The sequence below is a fragment of the Ips typographus genome, linkage group LG7 (assembly GCF_016097725.1).
Source record: "Ips typographus isolate SLU linkage group LG7, UJ_Ityp_2.0, whole genome shotgun sequence".
NCBI lineage: Eukaryota > Metazoa > Arthropoda > Insecta > Coleoptera > Curculionidae > Ips > Ips typographus.
In genome coordinates this window covers 5,465,844-5,487,275 of record NC_138428.1, presented here as the reverse complement: position 1 = coordinate 5,487,275, position 21,432 = coordinate 5,465,844, and the positions used below count along the sequence as shown (strand labels likewise).

The 21,432-nt window shown below is 38.3% G+C and overlaps 2 protein-coding genes across 5 annotated transcripts in view; both read right to left on the bottom strand.

The window, feature by feature from the left end:
* Nucleotides 1-492: 492 nt before the first annotated feature.
* On the bottom strand, nt 493-4,868 carry LOC145732102 (heat shock 70 kDa protein-like). The gene is made up of 5 exons (XM_081984166.1): nt 4,614-4,868; nt 4,293-4,562; nt 2,318-3,094; nt 2,027-2,268; nt 493-1,015 (listed from the first exon to the last, which is right to left on the bottom strand). Exons 1-5 carry the CDS (start codon nt 4,756-4,758, stop codon nt 524-526), a joined length of 1,926 nt encoding a protein of 641 aa, XP_081840292.1. The 5' UTR covers nt 4,759-4,868; the 3' UTR covers nt 493-523.
* A 452-nt stretch (nt 4,869-5,320) lies between these two features.
* LOC145732157 (uncharacterized) overlaps nt 5,321-21,432 on the bottom strand; it is a 32,601-nt gene continuing 16,489 nt past the window's right edge. Inside the window, exons 3-6 of one of the 4 annotated variants that reach the window (XM_081984253.1) lie at nt 12,416-12,664; nt 9,549-11,764; nt 8,955-9,415; nt 5,321-7,779 (exon numbers count right to left, since the gene is read on the bottom strand). In XM_081984253.1, coding sequence (XP_081840379.1) covers nt 11,417-11,764; nt 12,416-12,664 — 597 coding nt within the window. In that variant the 3' untranslated portion in view covers nt 5,321-7,779; nt 8,955-9,415; nt 9,549-11,416. Of the gene's footprint in view, nt 7,780-8,954; nt 11,765-12,415; nt 12,665-17,156; nt 17,454-21,432 lie in introns of those variants that run through there. The other 3 variants (XM_081984255.1, XM_081984251.1, XM_081984254.1) reach the window with 3 other exon arrangements.

Sequence of the window (21,432 nt, the reverse complement as noted above, 5' to 3'; positions counted from 1 at the left end):
AACCCACACTTACTCCCCCAGTATTGGGGGATTTATTACATTATTCAGAGAGATGGAGGATCATTTTTCAAGCACAATTTTATTTCTTCCAGAGTCATTAATCAATCCATACAGTGGGGTGCCTTGTTTTGTACTTTCATCACTGAATCATTATTAGAAAGCTTTCAAAGTGCTAAAAAGTAAAAAAACCAGCATCCGCCACTGTTTTACCGGCCCTCATTTGTCATTTTAGGGGCTTTAAATTCCTTGGGTGTTTATGAGCTTGGAATCAATCATTTCGCAAAAAAATCTGGTGAATCAGCAATTTTTTTGACCCAATCGAACTGAAAAATAACTGAATTCCCAACCCCTAATAGGTGAATAAAGACTCGACTTCTAAATTGCATCCATTGTGTCAGAAGCGTCTCCCCCCTGTCTTTGGGGAATAAAATGGCGGCAATAACTTTCCTCTTTTACCCGCTTTATAGCAGTCAATTTAAGAGGACAAAACGATTGTCTGGAGCTCCAACAAATTTTATTGTAATCAGTCGACTTCGTCAATAATCGGTCCACCATCCTCACTGTCGTTTGCACTAGGAAATTGACGTTGCGAGGGTGGTGGGCCCGAGTACAGTCTAACCACCACTGGTCTACACACTTTCTCCACCTCTTCCTTTTTCTCCACGTACTCCCGTTCGCTGGCCTTGTCCGTGTTGCTCAGCCAGGCGTCCGCCATATTGCACGCCTCCGTCATAGCCTGCTTCTCCTGGGAGGCGATCCGTGAGGAGGTGGTGGGATCCTTGATCAGCTGTCTCATCTGGTACACGTACGATTCTAATTCGTTACGGGCCGCCACGGCCGCCCTAATTTCCCGATCTTGTTCCTTGTACCTTTCCGCCGCAGTCACCATTTCGTCAATTTGCTGTTTGGTCAAGCGGCCCTTGTCGTTGTTGATGGTGATGTTGTTTTGTTTTCCCGTCGCTTGTTCTTTGGCGCTCACTGTCAAAATGCCGTTGGCGTCGATGTCAAATGTCACCTAAAGAGAAAAAAAACAAAATGGCGCCAAACAGTTTGGAAAGCATTGCAAAGACAAAACTCAAGATGGCTTCCGAAAAATCACTTTCCAATATGACTTTTTATAAAAAAAGTCAGTATTTGATATAAAACGTGTTTTTGACATTTATCACGTGACCGTCTAATTAAATAGTGTTCTACAATCACGTGACAACTGTCACTAACGTCAAAACTGTCAAACTGTGTTCAAAAGTTGCAAAAATAGAGTTTAGACTTGATAATTCAATTTTTGAGCTTGCAACACTGTTAAGGCCTGTTGACATTGTCGAAAACAGTCACGTGACTTTCATAACGCCGTTTAAACATTGAAAAATGATAAATTAAACTTACACAGTTGTAAACATTTAAACTGCAAAATACACGTCACGTGACGTTGATCATGCAATTATGAGCTTGCAACGCTGTAAAATCCAGTTGACATCTGTCAAAAAACAGTCACGTAACTTTAAAAATGTAATTTATACGTTGAAAATTTGGTAAATTACATTTAGACAGTTGCAAAAGCTGAAATTGTAAAATACACATCACGTGACTTTAATAATACATTTTTCAGCTTGCAACACTGTAAATGTAAGTTGAAATCTGTCAAAAACAGTCACGTGACCTTAAAAATGTACTTTTTAGGTTGAAAATTTGGTAAATTACATGTAGACAGTTGCAAGAGCTGAAATTGTAAAATACACATTACATGACGTTAATAATACAATTTTGAGCTTGCAACATTGTAAAAGCCAGTTGACACCTGTCAAAAATAGTCAGGTGACCTTAAAAATGTACTTTTTAGGTTCAAAATTTGGTAAATTACATTTAGACAGTTGTTAAAGCTGAAATTGCAAAAGGCATATCACGTGACTTTGATTATGCAATTTTAGAGCTTGCAACACTGTAAATGTAAGTTGACATCTGTCAAAAAACAGTCACGTGACGTTTAGCAACAAAATGGCGGTTTTTTGTATCAAAATGGCGAACTTACTTCGATTTGTGGTACCCCTCGGGGTGCGGGGGGGATGCCGGCCAGGTCAAACCGTCCCAAAAGGTTATTGTCCCTTGTCATACTGCGTTCCCCTTCGTAGACCTGGATCAGTACTCCCGGTTGATTATCAGCGTAGGTGGAGAAGATTTGAGTGTGTTTAACCGGGATCGTTGTGTTCCGTTTAATCAGGGCGGTCATCACTCCTCCAGCTGTTTCGATCCCCAAAGAAAGCGGCGTCACGTCTAAAAAACCAATTGTCAGAAGGAAATTAAGTCAATTTTTCAGGACCACCTAAGAGCAAAAGGTCTCTGACTGCGTCATGACTATCCCCAGCCAAGACGGCGGCCTGTACTGCCGCCCCATACGCCACGGCCTCATCAGGATTAATGGATTTGTTCAGTTCTTTACCCTGAAACATCCCCTGAAGCAAACTTTGTATTTTTGGAATCCTGGTGGATCCTCCCACTAAAACTACGTCATCAATCTGCTCCTTTCTCACTTTAGCGTCCTTCAAACACTTCTCCACCGGTGCCAAGGTGGAGGTGAAAATGTCCGCGTTTATCTCGTCAAACTTAGCCCGAGTCAAGGAGGAATAAAAGTCATTTCCGTCAGCCAACGAGTCGATTTCTATAGTAGCCTGGGTAGACGTGGACAATGCTCTTTTCGCTCTTTCGCAGGCGGTTTGGAGGCGGCGTAGGGCTCGTTTGTTCCCCGTCAAATCGCCCTTAAACTTTTTCCGGTACTCCTCTTTAAAGTAGAACACCAGACGGTTGTCGATGTCCTCGCCGCCCAAATGGGTGTCTCCCGCCGTTGCCTGCACCTCAAAAATGCCGCCCGCCAACTGGAGCACCGACACGTCGAAAGTGCCGCCCCCAAAGTCAAAAATCAACACGTACCGCTCCCGATCCGATTTCTTGTCCAGGCCGTAGGCAATGGCGGCTGCTGTAGGCTCGTTGATGATACGTTGCACGTCCAGACCTGCTATGGTACCGGCATCTTTGGTTGCTTGTCTCTGGGAGTCGTTAAAGTACGCCGGAACAGTCACCACCGCCTTAGTCACGTTGGTTCCTACAAAAAAAACCGTTAATTTAAACTTTAACGCCCTCTAGCGGCTCAACGCCCTAACCAATCAAGTCAAACAACCACATTTTTGGATAGCCCAGAATGTCAGCTACAAATCGTCTAACCACATCTTTGTCGAAAAAGTTTGAAATAACGGAGTTATAGAGGATTGTGGGGGAACAGAGCCTGCCACACCGTGCCAGGCACAGTCAAATAAAATGGCGGCTACTAACTACTCCAAAATACAGGGTGTCCGGATTTAGTGTGTGCGCACAGTTATTTTGGCAATTGTCACGTGACAGTCTAGCTAAATACTGTTCTACAATCACGTGACAACTGTCACTACCGTCAAAATTTGCAAAAATCAGGGTTTAGAAACGTTTTCTTGCAATATTTGATATAAAAAGTGTTTTCCAGATTTATGATTTTGACAATGGTCACGTGACTGCCTAACTAAATTATCCTTTAAAACCACGTGGTCAATATGTCACTAATTGACTTAAAGCAAACTTAACGGTGAATGTCAGAAGAAACAAAATGGTGTCTAAATTCGCCATCTTGAATTTTTTTTTATTGTATTTTTTCACGTCCGCCATTTTGAATTTGTATAAATTGTATTTTCGGGTTTTGATTTAATATTAGCGAATATTCGTAAAGAGTTGCTTTTGCATCCAATCAAAACCGTGAAAAATTCAAAATGGCGTTTAGGTCGGCCATTTTGAATTCTAGTGAATTACGATACAAAATTCGAACTTTGACCTTGTTGCATATCATTTTAAAGGAAATTTAACGTAGACTTGAAAAAAAAACAAAATGGCGTCCAAGTCCGCCATTTTGAATTTTGTGTCAAATTTAGCTTGTGGGGGCTCATTTTAAGGGAAATTTAACGTAGATTCTAAAACTAATTAGAATTTTTTTTATATTAAATTAACATGTCTTTTAATGCCGCCATTTTGAGTCGGCCATCTTGGATTCTAGTAAATTAACTGTAATTAATTTGTTGACTTGACTAAACCTTGTTGTATATCATTTTAAAGGGTATTCAACGTGGAATCGAAAAAAAAAACAAAATGGCGTCAAAGTCCGCCATTTTGAATTTTGTGACTAATCTAGCTTGTGGGGGCTCATTTTAAAGGAAATTTAACGTAGATTCTAAAACTGGTGAGTAATTTTGTTTTTGAGTAACATAACCTAGAATTTTTACCTAAATAAGCCTCGGCCGTTTCCTTCATTTTGGTGAGCACCATCGCGGATATTTCTTCGGGAAAAAACGTTTTGGTCTCCCCTTTATACTTGACCTTGACCTTGGGCTTGCCCTTTTCGTTAATCACCTCAAAGGGCCAACTGCGCATGTCCTGCTGCACCGAAGGATCGTCAAATTTGCGTCCAATCAAACGTTTCACTCCGTAAACGGTATTGGTCGGATTCAGAGCCACCTGACCCTTTGCGCCGTCACCGATAAGACGTTCAGTGTCTACAACCCTTTTGGTAAAACGGAAGGGGGGGAAATAGGGGGGGGTAGTACCTGTAAAAGCCACGTAACTAGGGGTAGTGCGATTTCCCTCGTCGTTTGCAATAATGTCGACCACGCCATTTTTAAACACCCCCACCACGGAATAGGTGGTACCCAAGTCGATACCAACGGGCAACGTCGCAACATGGGCGGCCATTTTGGAAAAAAAAAGTCGGGGGGGGGGAGGAAGGGAATTAATTCAGTTTTACTAACATGACCGAGGTCGTGAAACTGTGATTTTGACAATTTGTACAGGTTGACAGTTTGACACTTTGACGTAGACGCCATTTTATTTAGGCAACTCGATTGTTTGGAAGAAGGGTGTAAATTTAATGAGGATTCTAAAAAATGTGCTTAAAACAGTCATTTTCTCACTCCAAGTGGGTTTTAGAGATGATTTTGTCCCTGACTGTCTCTACAAACTGTGTTTTTGGCAGTTCAAACTTTGACACCATTTTTCTTCCTGACTGTACTAAATTTTGTAGTACTTTTTATGTCATTTGATAGGAAATTTAATGAAGATTCCAAAAATGTACTTAAATCAGTAATTTTCTGACTCCAAGTGGGTTTTACAGGCGATTTTGTCCTTGACCATCCATTCAAACTGTGTTTTTGGCAGTTCAAACTTTGACACCACTTTTCTCCCTGACTGTACTGTGAGTACTTCCCGTGCAGTGATATAGATGGCGCTTTCAGGATGAAATAACACAACCTAAATGGACAATTTCAAGGTGTTTTAATATTTCACTAATACAAAAAACGTTTTTAATTAATTTTGTTACTTTTTATAATAGTAGAATTTAATTTAATCACAATATTTTCTTGCTGTTATGAAGACTTTCCGGCTCGGATCCCGTAACATACATGCAAAAAACTCGGCTTTAAGGGGACGCGAAAAATAAAAAAAAAAAACGGAAAAAATAAACAACAAACAAAAAAAATACAAAATAAACGAAATAAATAAATACTACACAGTCAGTCCGATATTATTTAACAAAATAATTCCTTAGCGGGATAGCTCTTTTCTAAATCTATATTTTATACAGTTTTGCATTAAAAATACCTTTAATTAATTAGTTAATTAATAATAAATAATAATTTATACAGCGCCTCTAGTTTTTATTTAAAAAAAAAGTCAGTACACCTAAAACGTATTTATATACTAAATTAAAGAATCGTTTTGGGCCAAATCGACTGTCTGAAATTGGTTTTACCGGAAAATCAACAACACCAACGCGTTTCCCAGAAAATTTCAACATAAAACAAGGTGCAACTTAAAAAAAAAAAATTCCAGAAAAAAATACAAAACTTTCAGTTTGGTGGTACTACCGAATGGTACTATTTGCGGTTTTATCGTGTGACTGATTAGGAAACACTTTTTTACGTCACGTGACATATGTCCTAACTGTCAAACTGTCCTGAATTATCACAAATCACAAATAGTCGCTTAATTGGGGAATTACATTGAAAATTGTGTTTACAGTTCCATGGAGCCGAATTTGACAGGTACGACGGTAAAAATTATTTTGTTTGTGTCACGTGACAGCTGTCATAACTGTCAAAACTCACTCGCCAGTGCCCCAAAGGTATAAAATGTCAAACAAATGTGTTTCTTTGAGGAATTGTACTCTAAATTGTGTTTACAGCTCTATGGAGCCAAATTTGTCAGTTCTGAGTTAAGAAAACTTGGATACTCACGTCATTTAACGTCACAACTGTAAAATTTTGTTTCATAAAACTGTGAATACCATGTGCAGTGCCTTAAACTGTCATTTAAAGTCACCAGAGCCAAATTTAACTTCGCAGAGTTGTGAATAACAATTCCCGGCTCGATTAATCAAAGTGACGCGACTATTTGACATTTGACAGTTTCGCGGCGCCGACAACGAGTTTTGACAGCTGTCAAACACTTTTTTACGTCATGTGACAGATGTCCTAACTGTCAAAACCCGTTTGCCAGTGTCCTGAATTACAAAAAACACAAATAGTCGCTTAGTTGAGGGATTACATTGAAAGTTGTGTTTAAAAAGCTCCATTGGGCCAATTTTGACAGTTGGGACGGTAAAAAATACTTTGTTTGTGTCACGTGACAGCTGCCATAACTGTCAAAAATCGCTAACCACGTGACATAAGAGTATAAAATGTCATAAAACTGTAACCTATTTTAAACTGTCATTTAAAGTCACCAGAGCCAAATTTTATTTCGCAGAGTTGTGAATAACAATTCCCGGCTCGATTAATCAAAGTGACATTTGACAGTCTCGTGGCGCTGACAACGAGTTTTGACAGCTGTCAGGTGATTAGTTTTTTTTTGAACTTTACAACATTGCCAAAGTTAGGCCTTGGTTTGCAGAGATGCGTGTTTTCTCGTGGGAAACTCGTTGGTGTGATTGGTTTGGCGGTGTTGCCGACTGTTTGGCGAGTTTCAACAACGGCCGATTTAAACTATATATACTAAAGTATATCATAATATGTACACTGAATTGCACCTTGACGCAAAAAAAAAAAAAACGAAAAAAGCGAAGTTTAAATGCACATATGTTCCCCAAGCACCTAAGAAATTACATAATCATCACAATAATGCTTATGCCGTTCACTAACATTGTTCACTATTATAAATATAGTATAGATTCGAAACTTAGCTACAAGTGCCAGGGTTGCCGGCTCTCCTGCGCGCAACGTCGCATTTCTGATAACGGGAGAGAGAGAAAAAAAATTCTCGACTCGAGCGAGTGACAGAGAAAGAGAAAGAGAGGAATTCACTAAGTCTTCTTACTTTATTAATTAATGTATTAATTAATACAGCGCCGTGGCACTGTGACGTTTCTCCTTAATAAACAATATTCAAAAACAGAACAACGTTCTACTACTTAAATATATTAAATTGGTTTACTTTAGTAATTGGAATATCACGTTTTCGGTTCGGACGTTTGACAGGTCGAAATTGTGTACCGCCCCCTGGATCGTTGTTGCATGTCATTTTGACAGCTGTCAAGTGTCAGAGCTTTCTTTTGGCGTTTAAACGATCGAAAAATGTGGTTTAATAAGGGAGTTATTCAGGGATGTAAAATTTTCGGAAAATTACATTTATGGAAATTTTTCCAGAAAATTTTTCCGAAAAAATTGGAAAATATGAAAACTCAAAAATATCTACTTTTTTACATTTTTGTACAGGGTGCTGCATTTTCGATGGTTTTACGGGGTACAGAGAAAACGGTAATAGATAGAAAAAAAGTAGCAAACGTGTTCCGATCTCTTTTTCCGAGCTGAGATGACTGGCGAAGAGAGGGCTGCGCAAACTTCTTTTGTTTCAAAGATACGGGGGGATTTTGAAAATTGGTCATTTTGTAACCTCCTCTGTATTTCAGTTCCTGTTAAAGTTTTTAAAAAAGGAAAAACGGTTCCCGGTAGAAGTTTTCATGTAGAATCCAATGGCGTAGTCAGTTTTTTTTCTATTCCGTTTAGTTTCTGACATATGACAGTAAGTTATATTTTTTTAAATGGAACACCCTATATATTTTTACGTCATTTAATTCTGTTGATTTTTACCTTTTCAACGGTGTATTACAACATATAAGTTTATAGAGGTTAATCCTGTTATTTAAAAAAAAAGACCTTTGCTAATCTAAAATATCTAAAATACTAAACAAAATCGGAAATCAAATAAACTAACACATCAGAAAATTAAATATTTTTAATAAATCTTATTAAAAATCTAAGTTACAAACAGTTACTACCGTCACTTTGATAAGAAAAGTGGCCATTTCTATTTTCTACTATTTTTAAGGTAGAAGTTGAAAAAACTGTTTATAAACGACATGTAACATGTTAATATGAACATAGCCAAATTTTGTTTCGACTGTGGGTATTTTTATACATATTATTTAGCACTTTTTTGTTAAGGAAACGCTTTTTTTCTAATTACCAAGATTAACGTTTACAAACTTATATGTTTTAATACACCGTTGAAAAAGTAAAAATCAACAGAATTAAATGACGTAAAAATATATAGGGTGTTCCATTTAAAAAAATATAACTTACTGTCATATGTCAGAAACTAAACGGAATAGAAAAAAACTGACTACGCCATTGGATTCTACATGAAAACTTCTACCGGGAACCGTTTTTCCTTTTTTAAAAACTTTAACAGCAACTGAAATACAGAGGAGGTTACAAAATGACCAATTTTCGAAATCCCCCCGTATCTTTGAAACAAAAGAAGTTTGCGCAGCCCTCTCTTCGCCAGTCATCTCAGCTCGGAAAAAGAGATCGGAACATGTTTGCTACTTTTTTTCTATCTATTACCGTTTTCTCTGTACCCCGTAAAACCATCGAAAATGCAGCACCCTGTACTATTAACCTGAAGGTATTTAAGCGGTTGAGGTTAATTTTGAAAATAAAAAAATTTCTGAAAAAAATCAGAAGGTATCACCCTTGAAAATTCTTGACAATTTTGGTTTTTAATTTTTCAAGGTCAAATAGTGCATGGTACCAAAAAAGTGTATAGAAAGTAAAAGTTGCGTCCCATAAAAGGTGCATTTGTGATAAACATTTCAGACCTCTAACCTGAAACGTTTCTGAGATATTGAGCAAAAACTGCAAAAAACGAGAGTCAAATTTGACGCCCTCTAGCGGCTAAATGGGACAACTTAGCCGCGCCCGCTCAACGTCACGTGATAGCCCCGTTCATTAGCTTTCTTTTGTTATATGGTGTGTTTATACAGAGTGTGTCAAATAAGAGAGTTATCGTCGATTTTCTGGAAAAGTGCACCAAAATTTAATTTAAATTAGGAATTTTTTGAGTTGAAGTTTTACTTGAAATTTCTTGACAATTTTAGTTTTTAATTTTTTAAGGTTAAATGGTGCATGGTACCAAAAAAGTGTATAGAAAGTAAAAGTTGCGTCCTGTAAGAGGTGCATTTGTGGTAAAAATTTCAGATTTTTAACCTGAAACGTTTTTGAGATATTGAGCAAAAAGCGAGAGTCAACTTTGACGCCCTCTAGCGGCTAAACGCGACCACTTAGCAGTGCCGACTCAACGTCACGTGATAGCCCCATTAATTAGCTTTCTTTTGTTATACGATGGTTTTATACAGGGTGTTTCAAATAAGTGAGTTATCGTCGATTTTCTGGAAAAGTGCACCAAAATTTAATCTAAATTAGGAATTTTTTGGGCCTACTATACTAACGGCAACCATTTTGGATTTTCGTCAATCAAAGTGATTCATTTAACTAACGTGAACCTGGGGAACACAAATCTGACGTTCATTTTGCTCTAACTGGCACCGTTTCGGAGATGACCTTGAAATTATGTCAATTTTAACACTTTAGGGCGTGGCACCCTTGCAAAATGACATTTTGACAAATGACACTTTAAGTCATTTTTGTATTATTAACCTGAAGGAATTTAAGCAGTTGAGGTTAATTTTGAAAATAAAAAAATTTCTGAAAAAAATCAGAAGGTATCAATCACCCTTGAAAATTCTTGACAATTTTGGTTTTTATTTTTTTAAGGTCAAATGGTGCATGGTATCAAAAAAGTGTATAGAAAGTAAAAGTTGCGTCCCATAAGATGTGCATTTGTGGTAAAAATTTCAGACCTCTAACCTGAAACGTTTCTGAGATATTGAGCAAAAACTGCAAAAAACAAGAGTTAAATTTTACACCCCTCTAGCGGCTAAACGGGACAACTTAGCAGTGCCCGCTCAACGTCACGTGATAGCCCCGTTCATTGGCTTTCTTTTGTTATACGGTGTGTTTATACAGAGTGTGTCAAATAAGCGAGTTATGGACGATTTTCTGGAAAAGTGCACCAAAATTTCGGTCAAATTGTGAATTTCTGCTTTCGAGGAGGATGGTCAAAGTAAGGCTGCTGGAGCGAAAACAATTGAATATCGATACAAACATTTTACATCAAGTAGGCCTAGAATTTGACGTAGATTCCAAAAATCAATTAAAAAATGATAAGTTTGGTTTCAAATTTGGGACAGGAAGGAAGTTAAAAGGATGTTAAAAATTCATTGAATCACCCTGTAAACTACTCCATTGTATTGACAATGACTCGGTTATTTTGACAATTATATAGGGTGGTTCAATATACCAATTTGTAGCCCTTGAAATTCTCTTTTGACCACCTTGTATAGCGTTTTTACCTAAAACGTCGAATAACTGACTTATTTACTGTTTTAATTAAGTTGTTTGTTGTAAAGTTTGATTTTGACAGTTTTTACTGTGACTGCCCATAACTCGGTTATTTTGACAGTTACAGGGTGGATCAATATACGAATTTGTAGCCATTGAAATTGTCTTTTGATCACCCTGTATACCGTATATAGTAGAAATGTCACACGCTACCGAAAATATCTCATTATAATGCATAATAAGTTTGACAAAAACAATGTCAAGTTTGACAGTTATTTTCCCTATCAAGAAGTAATTTTCCGGTAAATTTTCGAAAAATTTTTCCGACTGGAAATTTGACATCCCTGGAGTTATTTAAGGTTGTTTTGGGGAACCTTGCCAGGGGGTGGTACCACGTAAGAGGGCGTGCATAGTACGCAGAATGGTTTTCGACCAAAACCAACGACCCGACTCGGTAAAACGGATTGATTAATCTATTCATTTAGTTACGTAAATTATTATTACATCGCGATATCTCAAGTCCCTATAAAGTGTTTATGTACACAAAAAAAAAAAAAAATGTCCTCTTTCACTCCAGTTTCCCCTCCAAACGGGAACAAACCGGAATTGGAATAAAAAGACCGTTTCCACAAAACTAAATTAAAAAAATTTGTCGTCTAAACGTGGGGCGGTTGTCAGACCGGCCGTTTGGGGGCGGCGACGTTGCCGCCGCCCCCGCCCGTTTGTGGCATCGTCGCTTTCTTTCCGGTGAATATTTTAACGGTTCTTTGTAGAAAATCAGTCTTTTGCGGGTTGTTGTGGTGCGGGTGCGACTTTGTCGTTGTCGATGACATGGAGTGACACCGCACCACCAACGGAGCGCTCCCCGACGACGACCAATCGCAACTCGTTCCTGACGATGACGCACTCGATGACGTCGCCAAGTATCCGGCCGAACTCGACCGGTACGGGGGCGGCGACTCGCTTTCCATCACCGTCCGATTTGGCGGCGGCCTGATGCATTTTTGGTAAATTTCCGATTCCTACAAACACAGAAACACCAGGTTAAGTCAGTTTAGTACACAATGGGCCTCATATCATAAATTTTTGTTTTAATGACTGGAATCGAAAGAATAGGATCAAAAAACTAATTTTTCATATTCTTGAAGAAAAAATTATGGTCGTAAATGTTCCTACATTAGTTTGAATTTGTCCATTAAATTTAAAAGATCTGTTTTGGCGCGCATGTGACGTACGTAATTCTGGGCGATTTTATTGGCTGTTGCACGCCAACTGTTTCAATTCTTGTCGCTGATTGGTTGATAGTGTAGTACGTCACCGGCGGCGGGCGTTTTAATCATGAGATTAATTTAGTTTTTATCATCATTTTTTTCTATTTAGACTTAATATTTTTGAAAACAAAAAAATACGGGTATAATATTTTCAATCCGTCTTTGTAGTTATGAAATAAAAAAAATTGTGGGACAGGCCCAATGGGCAAAATGTCAGTGGCCTTAAAAGCTTATTTTAACTTAAATTTTTCAGAATTTTCTTCCTTCAGGTAACCAAGTTACAGCTCAAAATCATTTTCTTGACTTATAATGTTTGAAAAAACAAATTTTGAAAAATTCAAACATTTTTGACAGTTCTCACTAATTAACCTCAAAATGTTTGGAATTTAGATCAAAACTAACCTGTTCAGAGTCTCGGATGTGAAGCCTGGAAGTGGCGGTAAAAGCGCCGCTCCCCGTGCGCAATTCCTCGCCGTCGGGCAACGCTATGCTGGGCGGCAAATTTAAGGTTAGGTCGGTCCTAACGGCGTGCAAACGCACTTGCCGGTCTCGGGTGGCGGCCAATTCGCGGGCCGCCGCCCTTCCGCCCCCTCGCAACCGGTCCATGCCGCCCATTCCAGCCGCGGCACCGGCGCTCACCACCGACAGCATCTGAAAACCACATACAAATCAGCAGGGTTGCCAAATCAAAATATTTTTAATGGCGGTACAATAATCAGTCAAAAAAACGGTCATTAATAGTTGTTTATTTGAAGTTTTGACATTAGTGACAGATATCACGTGGTTTTAAAGGATAGTTTACCTAGGCAGTCACGTGACCATTCACAAAAAATCATAAATCTCAAATACACTCTTTATATCGAATCCTGCCAGAAATCGTTTCTAAACTCTAATTTTTTGCAACTTTTGAGCATGGTTTGACAGTTTTGATGCCAGTGACAGTTGTCACGTGATTATCGAACACTATTTAGCTAGATGTTCATGTGACAATTGGCAAAATAACTGTCATAATTCTCAAAAATACGTTTCAAATGAAATAATGCAAGAAAGCGTTCCTAAACCCTGATTTTTGCAACTTTTGAGCATGATTTGACAGTTTTGACGTTAGTGACAGTTGTCACGTGATTGTACAACATTATTTAGCTTGACAGTCACGTGATAATTGTCAAAATAAGTGTAATAAATCTCAGAAATTAGTTTTATATCAAATATTGCAAGAAAACGTGATTTTTTTAAATCTTGATTTTTGCAACTTTTGAGCATGGTTGGACAGTTTTGACGTTAGTGACAGTTGTTACGTGATTGTACAACACTATTTAGCTAGAGGGTCACGTGATAATTGTCAAAATAACTGTCATAAATCTCAAAAATAGGTTTCAAATCAAATACTGCAAGAAAACGTTCCTAAACTCTGATTTTTGCAACTTTTGAGCATAATTTGACAGTTTTGACGTTAGTGACAGTTGTCACGTGATTGTAGAACACTATTTAGGTAGACGGTCACGTGACAATTGTCAAACTGACTTTTATAAATCTCAGAAACACGTTTTATATCAAATACTGCAAGAAAACGTTCCTAAACCCTAATTTTTGCAACTTTTGAGCACATTTTGGCAGTTTTGACGTTAATGACAGTTGTCACGTGATTGTCGAACACTATTTAGCTAAACGGTCACGTGACAAACAACGGACGTGGCAAAAACACGGTAGATAAGCACACAAAAAAACAGGAGAACGGTAGAAGAACTACCAAAACAATCATCCCTTGTCGGCTTTGTAACTCGGTTAGTTTCAGTTTTAGCCAAATACACGCGAGATAACAAAATTGAGGGGACACTCCAAGCTACAGGTGGACGTGTCAGAACCCGTCGTAGCTGTCACGGTAACAGAGTAAGGAGCTGTCAAAAAAAAAAAAAAAAAACGTAACCGGTTACGACAGACAGACTACAAACAATTTTTGGTACGCCAAACATTCCATCGTGAGCGCGCTATTAATAGAAAGAGAGGGCGTCTTTTGTTTTCCGCATGAGGCCGCCGGTCCGAAACGTCGTCGGCCTTGACGTCGCACGCGGTTACGCAAAACCCGACGAGGCGGAAATGGGAATTTTACGGTCGTTTTGTTGCAACGTAATTCGGCCTGCACCCGATGCAATGTCACCTTGAAGTCACGCCGATCTACAATGTGAATTAAATGTGTTTACTTTGCTGTTTTAAGTGCAATTTGTAGGCAACATTGCAATCACTCTATCCTGAAATTTTCAGCTTTCTAGCAGCAATAATAAGGGAGTTATTTAGGTTAAGATAACGGTCCTCCATGGAGGTTGATTATCTTAACGCCCATAACTCCCGAACCAAATGGTCGATTTGAATGATTTTTTCGCTAACTTGTAGTAGAGCTTAAGGACTTCTTAACCTGAAATTTTCACACCTCTAACTGTCAAAAGAGCTGAGATATTTAACTAAAAAAGTTTTTTCAGAATTTGGGGTTAAAATACCCCCAGTAAACCAGTAAGTCAAACCTTGAAAATTTCAGCTTTCTAGCTGCAGTAATAACGAAGTTATTTAGGTTAAAATAACGGTCCTCCATGGAGGTTGATTATCTTAACGCTCATAACTCCCGAACCAAATGCTCGATTTAAATGATTTTTGGCACACTTGTAGTAGAGCTTGAGGACTTCCTAACCTGAAATTTTCACACCTCTAACTGTCGAAAGAGCTGAGATATTTAGCAAAAAAAAGTTTTTTTCAGAATTTGGGGTTAAAATACCCCTGTAAACCAGTATGTCAAATTCTGAAAATTTCAGCTTTCTAGCTGCAACAATAACGGAGTTATTTAGGTTAAGATAACGGTCCTCCATGGAGGTTGATTATCTTGAAGCTCATAACTCCCGAACCAGAGCTCAAGGACTCCTGAACCTGAATTTTTTACTCCTCTAACTAACAAAAAAACTGAGATATTTAACAACAAAAATTTTTTCAGGAATTGGGGTTAAAATACCCTCAGTAAACCAATAAGTCAAATTCTGAAAATTTCAGCTTTCTAGCTGCAGTAATAACGGAGTTATTTAGGTTAAGATAATGGTCCTCCATGGAGGTTAATTATCTTAACGCCTGTAACTCCCGAACCAAATGGTCGATTTGAATGACTTTTTCGCACAAGTGTAGCCACTGACGAGAAGCTTCTAACCTGACTTTTTTCGCACTTGTAATCGAAAAAACAATCGAGTTACACAACAAAACAGAAATTGGTGTTTATTTCGGTCGATTGGAAAATAATTGTTTACCTAGACGGGTCGATAAAACCGGGAATTCTCTCGCGTATTTGAGCACCACTTTACTTTTAAATAAAACAACGCGGAAACGTTTTTTCTTTCAAAACTAATTTGTTGACGTTTCGTGACAGCTGACAGCTGACAGCGGCGACCATTGAACTGTGCCCGCACAACCTGGAGAGGACATCGACCCATTCGTTGCAACAAATCGCCGCGAATAACCTTAAAAAGTTGCACAGTAAACGTCTGGCTTTTAGTTTGCGGAATCACCTAAAATGCGGAAATTTTCCAGCAAATAAAAACGATAATTAGGTAATTTCCGACGATGACCAACAACAATAGCAATAAATCGTCGTCTAGACCGAATTATTACCAAGGTTACCGTACACACACACACACAAAAGTAAGAATGGGCCACAGTATCGAGCAAAATTTAAAGCGTCGATAGTGAAACGACATTACTAACAAACATCTATTTACGTCATCTGTCACTCGCATCAATTATAACCGAATTTAATCGTAAAAAAGTCGGGGGGACGGGCAAATAGAAACCGAAACGTTGCCTATTTTGGAGATCCGCACCTAGTCCAGATTTTTTTTACGGTCAAGATAAGATAACGTGCGCAAACAAAGCCGGTCACGTGTGATTTGTGCGTTGCATCTCCGCCATATTGGAACGACATTTTCCGTTCGTTTGTTTGATGATGTCACCGTCCCTTTTAACGCCGCACACTTGACTTTATTTCAGCCGCGCCCGTCAATTCAATGTGTCAGCCGTCACTGTCATTCGTCAATTCGCCCTATTGAATTCAATGTTGTCGTTGAGTTAGAGTGTGGTCGTGCCAAACTGATTTGTATTTTCAAACTTTACAGGTTAAATAACTCTTTTAGGACAGCTAGAGGTTAGTAATTTTTAGGTTAGAAAGTCTTCAAGCACTGCTACTTTACACTTTTTTGTCCTCAAACAAGGGAAAAGCAGTTTGGCGCACTTTGTCACTCTTTACTTTGTAACTCGTTATAGAAACCTCTGAGAGCAAAAACGTATTAATACAATCTTGTAGAAAATAAAATTCTCTACAACTTTCTTTAAATACACTTTTCTGTAACTCTTGTAATAACAGAGCTACGCTCTCTCAAAATAGAGCTGGTTTAAAAAAAATAGAGTTTAGTGCATTCTGTCACTTTTCTTCTGCTAACTCCTTAAGGAAGCCCTTAAGGCAAAAAACTCATTAATACAATCTTGTAGAAAATGAAATTCTCTACAACTTTCTTTATTTACACTTTTTTGTAACTCTTAAAACAACGGTGCTAGACGAAGTCAAAATGGAACTGGTTTAAAAAAAATTAACATTAGTGCATTCTCTCACCTTTCATCCTCTAGCTCCTTAAAGAAGCACTTAAGGCAAAAAACTCATTAATACAATCTTGTAGAAAATGAAATTCTCTACAACTTTCTTTATTTACACTTTTTTGTAACTCTTAAAACAACGGTGCTAGACGAAGTCAAAATGGAACTGGTTTAAAAAAAATTAACATTAGTGCATTCTCTCACCTTTCATCCTCTAGCTCCTTAAAGAAGCACTTAAGGCAAAAAACTCATTAATACAATCTTGTAGAAAATGAAATTCTCTACAACTTTCTTTATTTACACTTTGTTGTAACTGTTGTAATAACAAAGCTAGGCTCAGTTAAAATGTTAGTTAAAAAAAAAATTAGGTTTGGTGCATTCTGTCCCAATTTTGTGACATATTTGGTTGCTAGCGAGTAGTAGGCGTTGGATTTTTGACAACTGAAACGTCAAAACTAGATCAGGAGGGCGGTGAAAGCGTAATTAATATATTTTTTTTTCTATTTGGTGGGGGAAATCGTACCTTTTTGTTAACTTGCACCTTTTGCACGACGCCAAAACATTTTTTAAAGGCCCTTTTCAACGTGTCCTTTTCCACTAAACAGCTGCAACAACACTGTTGATGATAATGGTCGTTGTGCTTTTGTTTCACTGTCATTTGTTCATCACTGAACGCAGCACTCTTTTTCGAAAAAAAAAACCAATTTGTAATTATTACGGAACGCACTCTGATTGCACCGCCAACCGAGATCGACTTAACGACGCGAGAGCGAATCGCGGTATGCCATGCCCGCCGCTGTCAAGTGTACTGCCGAGATCGTCTAGACAGTTGAGAATCGCACCTCCCCCCCACCCGTGCCCCTTCACCGACCCCCGTCCGTCCTCCCTCCCCCCTCCCAAAGTCTGACGCGTCAGGGCTGTCTGTGATAACACCGGCGACCCTGAGAGATGCACGCATGCCATAGCGAAGGCGACGTTGCCGGCTCCTCTCCATCGACACTTTTGTTTCATCGGTTTTTCCGTTTTGTGACAATGTGACAGCTGACGGCAACGTGGCCGACCGCCCTCTGGCGGAATGCACTGCACCGGGGCACTTTCTTTTGTTTTTTTTTTTTTAATGCGGCTAGACGTACCAGCCAGACGGTTTGAGCGACCTTGGTCTGAAATTTGTCCGGTGTCTCGTTCGGTATACAACTTCCGGTTTCCGATCTTTTCTAGTTCAGTCAAAATGGCCGCCATTTTGTTTTTTTAATTCAAAATGGCGGACAAACGACGCCATTTTGTGTCAAACTCAAAATGTTTTTAAACACACAAAATAATATCAATCAATATTTCAGTTTTTTTTTAAAGAATTGTCAAAAAAATCCAAAATGGCGGACAACCGCCATTTTGTTTTTATCTAAATTATACTGAAAATTCACTTAAAAATTACAATTTATACGAACAAATTATTAATATTTTCACTAACACACACTATTTGTGTGTGTTTTTCGGGTTTTATTTTGAATTCAAAAATGGCGGACAAACGACGCCATTTTCTTCATAATTCCACTTAAATTCCTATTAAAGTGAATATTACACAAAAAAAATTACAACCATTTTGTAAACAGTTTAAAAAATCCAAGATGGCGGATGGACGCCATTTTGTCTTAATTACAGTAAAAATGACAGTTTATTAATATTTCAACCATAAAAAGCAAAATTTCTCCTATTTATTTCAAATTTCAGAAAATCCAAGATGGCGCCCGAAATTTTTGTGGTTAATTTTTGAATATTAAAAATGGCGGACTAACGACGCCATTTTCTCCATAATAAGGGAATAACACACCAAAAAAAATAAAATGACAACCATTTTGTGAACAGTTTAGAAAATCCAAAATGGCGGATGGACGCCATTTTGTCTTAATTGTAGTAAAAATGACAGTTTATTAATATTTCAACCATAAAAAGCAAAATGTCTCCTATTTATTTCAGATTTCAGAAAATCCAAGATGGCGGCCGAAATTTTTGTGGTTAATTTTTAAATATTGAAAATGGCGGAAAAATAACGCCATTTTCTCCTTAATTCTACTCAAATTCCTATTAAAGTGAATATCCCACCAAAAAAAAAAAATAACAACCATTTCGTGAACAGTTTAGAAAATCCAAGATGGCGGATCAATTTTCACTCATTTTAACTAAATCAAAGATGGCGGACTGACGCCATGTTGTGAAATGGTTCACTCGGAATCCTCTTTTTCAACTTAACAGTGAAAAAAAATTAATTTTGGATCAACGTTCAGTCGTTTTTGGAACAGAAAAATTCAAAATGGCGGACGGACGCCATTTTGTTTTTTTATGTAAATTCTGGTAAAAATTCCCGTCAAACCGATGGTCAATAACGACATATTTATCAATATTTTAACCATTGAATGTGTAATTTCTTTTGTTTTAGTTTAAATTCAAAATGTCGGACAAACGTCATAACTTTTTTCCTGGTCAAGATAGGAGGGTCATGCGACCCATCGTTTCAGGCTAGATTTTTCCAGGGAATCCAATGGTGGCGTTGCTTTTCCCATATCTGGTCACCGGACCCATCGATGGGCGATAAATTTGGGAATAACTAATTTTTTAATTGTCCGGTTCAGACAGCCTTGCTAGGTCGTTTTCGTGCGTCTCAAGAGGGCAATTTCCTCGTACCTGGTACAGAAACCGGTACCCGAACCATGGCACAGTCGTAAAAACCAAATTACCGTTGTCTGTCGCCCTTGACGACCTTCAAAGGTTTTTGTGTTCGCATAACCCTATTTTCCACGTTTCCACCCCTCGTAATCGATTCAAAAAGTGGGGTTGTTGCGTCATTTCCTATCGACCATAATGACAATCACGCGTCTAGTCGATACATCCGTCTGCCAAGTGATCTCCGATAACCCTAAAAACGAATTTTATCCTAGAAAGTCGATAATAATTACGATTGAATTAGTTGGGAAAAAATTTGCGTGATCTTTCCCTCTCGCTTACGACACGATGATTAGACTGGCTTAAAATACACAACGATAACCTTTTCGGCCTAATTTAATATTCACAAGCTGGCAACTCCGCCATTTTACCAGATATAAAAAAACTGACTACACCAGTGGATTCCCTGGAAGAAACTAGCCTGAAATGAGCGGTCGCACGACTAGTCTAGCATGCATAGGAAAAAAGTCACTTTTGACAGTTTTGACGCGTCATGGGTTGATCAGTTAGACAATTTTTGAGCACGGGAATCGATTCCCCGTCCCCAAATTACTCGAAAACGACACGTCACTCGAGGGGTCTAACTTGTGCCAGTTACGAGTAGTGTAGCGTCGCAAACACTAAAATTGTGAAAACTACTTTTTTCCAAATCAAGCTAGATGGGTGAAGTGACCCCTCATTTTATGTTAATTTTTTCCCAGGAATCCAGTGGTGTGGTTAGTTTTTTGATATCTCTTAAACTGACTGAGTAAATCGTCATAAAAGGAATTTCAGTCACTAAATTTGGTAGTTATGAGTTGGGTTGAATAGTTAACGTGATTTTGAGTGCGGGAATCGATTGGGCATCGTCGAGTTACTCGAACAGGACAACTTTTTTCGTAGAAAAGCTAGATGGGTGAAGTGACCCCTCAATTTATGTTAATTTTTTCCCAGGAATCCAGTGGTGTAGTCAGTTTTGTTGTAACTTTCAAAATGGCGGCGTCCCGAGCGATTTGAGAGAAAAACAACATAATTTCTCTCGATAGTGGTTTAATCGTTTCGAGGTCGAGAATAATCGACCTCATTACAGGTTATAGCTACCGTCTGCCGACCAGAACAACATTGTAAAGTAAAACCGAGTGTCTGTTGATATCTGGCGATTGTGTCTGGTGATTATAATAATTATTATTGGGCTTATATGGCGTGTTCGGGCGAAAGCGGTGACGGGTACCGGACAATACGTAATTACCCCTCTTCGCCCCTTCGCCATCTCGTCAAGATGGTCCGTTGAACTCGTTTGGCGTCACAAAATCATAATTTATGCGCTAGAAAAAAAATCATAATTAGAATTATTATGCCGGTCACGGCCCGACAATTTCGAATGGAGGACCATAAAGAACCGCAAAAAAAGGTGTCAAAAATGGGCAAAGGCGCGTTTCGCTAATCGGTCACGTTCGCGAATGATTTACGGTAGACGGGAAACGTGAACGCGGCCTTAGAAAATCCATTCCGACCTTTGTAACTAGCAAATTAACGATTTTACTCGAAAAAGCATGGAAACCTCCATCAAACATCATTTAGTACAGTTAAAAGCTTTAAACAACTTTTTTATTTTTCAAGTTAGACCACCCGAGTCACGTGTCCTTTTCGAGTAAATCGAGGACGCCCAATCGATTCCCGCACTCAAAATCACGTTAACTCTTCAACCCAACTAATAACTACCAAATGTAGCGACTGAAATTCCTTTTATAACAATTTGCTCAGTCAGTTTAAGAGATATCAAAAAACTAACTACACCACTAGATTCCTGGGAAAAAATTAACATAAAATGAGGGGTCACTTCACCCATCTAGCTTTTCTACGAAAAAAGTTGTCCTGTTCGAGTAACTCGACGATGCCCAATCGATTGCCGCACTCAAAATCACGTTAACTCTTCAACCCAACTCATAACTACCAAATTTAGTGACTGAAATTCCTTTTATGACGATTTACTCAGTCAGTTTAAGAGATATCAAAAAACGAACTACACCACTGGATTCCTGGGAAAAAATTAACATAAAATGAGGGGTCACTTCACCCATCTAGCTTGATTTGGAAAAAAG

Excerpts from the sequence above, each read along its gene's own strand:
- LOC145732102 (XM_081984166.1), bottom strand. The coding sequence starts at position 4,758 with ATGGCCGCCCATGTTGCGACGTTGCCCGTTGGTATCGACTTGGGTACC. Across the intron at positions 2,269-2,317 it reads CAGAGACCTTTTGCTCTTAG|ACGTGACGCCGCTTTCTTTG; the intron begins GTGGTCCTGAAA and ends TTGGTTTTTTAG. Across the intron at positions 1,016-2,026 it reads GAGGGGTACCACAAATCGAA|GTGACATTTGACATCGACGC; the intron begins GTAAGTTCGCCA and ends TTTTCTCTTTAG.